The 1,944-nt window shown below is 36.2% G+C and overlaps 1 protein-coding gene across 1 annotated transcript; it reads left to right on the forward strand.

The window, feature by feature from the left end:
* The first annotated feature begins 653 nt into the window (after positions 1-653).
* Positions 654-1,809, forward strand: LOC109591936 (uncharacterized). Its single transcript, XM_020007532.1, has 4 exons — positions 654-768; positions 854-939; positions 1,101-1,215; positions 1,657-1,809. The coding sequence occupies exons 1-4, from the start codon at positions 670-672 to the stop codon at positions 1,807-1,809; spliced, it is 453 nt and encodes a 150-aa protein (XP_019863091.1). The 5' UTR covers positions 654-669.
* Positions 1,810-1,944: the final 135 nt, after the last annotated feature.

A 1,944-nucleotide genomic window follows, 5' to 3' on the forward strand; every position in this document is an offset into this window, starting at 1 on the left:
TTGATTTGATTGTGAGACTAATTTCAAGTTAATATGAGGAATAGTTATTTTTGTAACAGGATTCCTGGCTAGGTGTGTGCTTGTCATTAAGTGAATTGTAGCAGCTGGTACATAATGTATTTAGATACAAGTCATGTGCTTTGTACAGTGAACTTGTTATTGTGGATACTCTAAAATAAGGACACCTCTATAATGAGGACAGGTAGTATCAGTCCTAATACAATAGTAATGTGTATTAATGAACCTCTGAAATAAGGACAGGTTCATGTATTATTGGGTCCCAAAGTATCGGTAATAGATAGGTTTGACTTTGACTGTATATGTATACTTGTAAATGTATCTGCTTTGGTGCTTGTGTTTAAGGAGAGTGATATGGTATGGTGTGTGTGTATGTTGTCAACATTGCTGTTTTGTTTTGTGGTTGGTGTGACTGTCCATTTATAAACATCATCTTCTCTTTATTTGCATTGTGTCACTTAATTGCACTGGCTCAAATTCCCCCCTTTGTAGCAGCAGCTTTGTAATAATTACCACACACAGCCACACACTAATAGATTAGTCTGTTCCGTCTCACTCTCTCTCTCTCTCCCTCTCTCTCTCTCCCTCTCTCTCTCTCTCCTCTCTCTCCTCCTCCCTCTCTCTTCTATAGATGGTATTGATGGTGCTGCTATGTCCTCTTTAAGAAGGGGCAGTACCAATGCAGGTGGTTCCTATACTCTATCACCAGGTGACCCCTCCCCCTTTCAGAGAGGAGCACGTACCACTAGAGTAAGTACATAGTAACGAGTCTTTTAATGGGTGGAGCCTGGGGTGTGGCTTAATGATATCATCAATTATTGTGGTGTATTGTTAGAGTTTTAGAGATCGTGTGAAATCTTTGAAGGCACCCAAGAAAGTCCCTCAAAGACAACAGGCAGAGACTCACTCGTCTACCAGCGGGTAAGAGAGCAACTACATGTACATGTACATTTTATTTTATTGTTCCTTTTTTATTATTACTATTATTCTTATTAATATAACTTTTATTATTGTATTATTTTGCCTCATTTTAGAATTTTCTCTCCTTAATCTTTCTTCTCTTCTTCTCTTTATTCTTCTAGTGATCTCATCCTTCCTAGAATGAGAGGTGGTCGTTCACTTGATAACCTTCACAGAGTCAGCATGGCTGAAGGAGGGGGAGAGAATCAACCCAGTCTAGGGGAACCTGGAACATTCGTAAGTCTATAGGGGGTTTGGTATTATTGACACATTCTAGGGGTTTGGGTCTGCTATTATTTATGCATTGTAGGGGGTCTGATATTATAAGCTTAATTCTCATGGGTCTCTGTATTATTAGAGGTTCTGGTATTATTGACGCATTCTAGGGGTCTGATATTATTTAAGTTCTTAGTGGGGGTCCTTTGTTGTTTAAAAATCAGTTATTTTTTAGAATAAATATGTACATGTACACAAGTTTGTTGTTTGTGCTGTTATTGAAACTGAAAGTGAGCTAGTTTTGTTTTTTGATAAACTTTGATTGTAATCTTTGGTCAACAGTTAATACACACAATTAGACTAACAATAACAACAACAAATTATTTTAAAATAAGTATTATTATTATTATTATTATTATTATTATTATTATTATTATTATTATTATTATTTAAAAATTTCAGGTTGACCTGGCGACAAAAGGTACTCTAAGCATACAGCTGGTTCATCCTAGCGTATCGCCGAGACACAGTTGCTTCAGATTAATAACTGACAATGATATTATATATGCGTCTTGTGGATCTGCTGAAGAACTGGATAGATGGGTTACTAGGTGAGTGGGCGGGGTTGTAGGTGGAGCCTAGGCAAGACTCACTTTGATATATTATTTTGTTAACAAAACAATTGTATGTACATGTACATGTACATGTATATAATTATGCTATATTTTTAGTGAATTTAAGTGATAAGCA

Source organism: Amphimedon queenslandica, unplaced genomic scaffold (genome assembly GCF_000090795.2).
Source record: "Amphimedon queenslandica unplaced genomic scaffold, v1.1 AMPQUscaffold_6795_Cont21250, whole genome shotgun sequence".
Classification (NCBI taxonomy): Eukaryota; Metazoa; Porifera; class Demospongiae; order Haplosclerida; family Niphatidae; genus Amphimedon; species Amphimedon queenslandica.

What these genes read in the sequence shown, in the direction of transcription:
- LOC109591936 (XM_020007532.1), top strand. Translation starts at nt 670, where the DNA reads ATGTCCTCTTTAAGAAGGGGCAGTACCAATGCAGGTGGTTCCTATACT. An exon ending in GAGGAGCACGTACCACTAGA is followed by an intron (nt 769 to 853) that starts GTAAGTACATAG and finishes GTGTATTGTTAG; the next exon opens with AGTTTTAGAGATCGTGTGAA. An exon ending in ACTCACTCGTCTACCAGCGG is followed by an intron (nt 940 to 1,100) that starts GTAAGAGAGCAA and finishes TTATTCTTCTAG; the next exon opens with TGATCTCATCCTTCCTAGAA.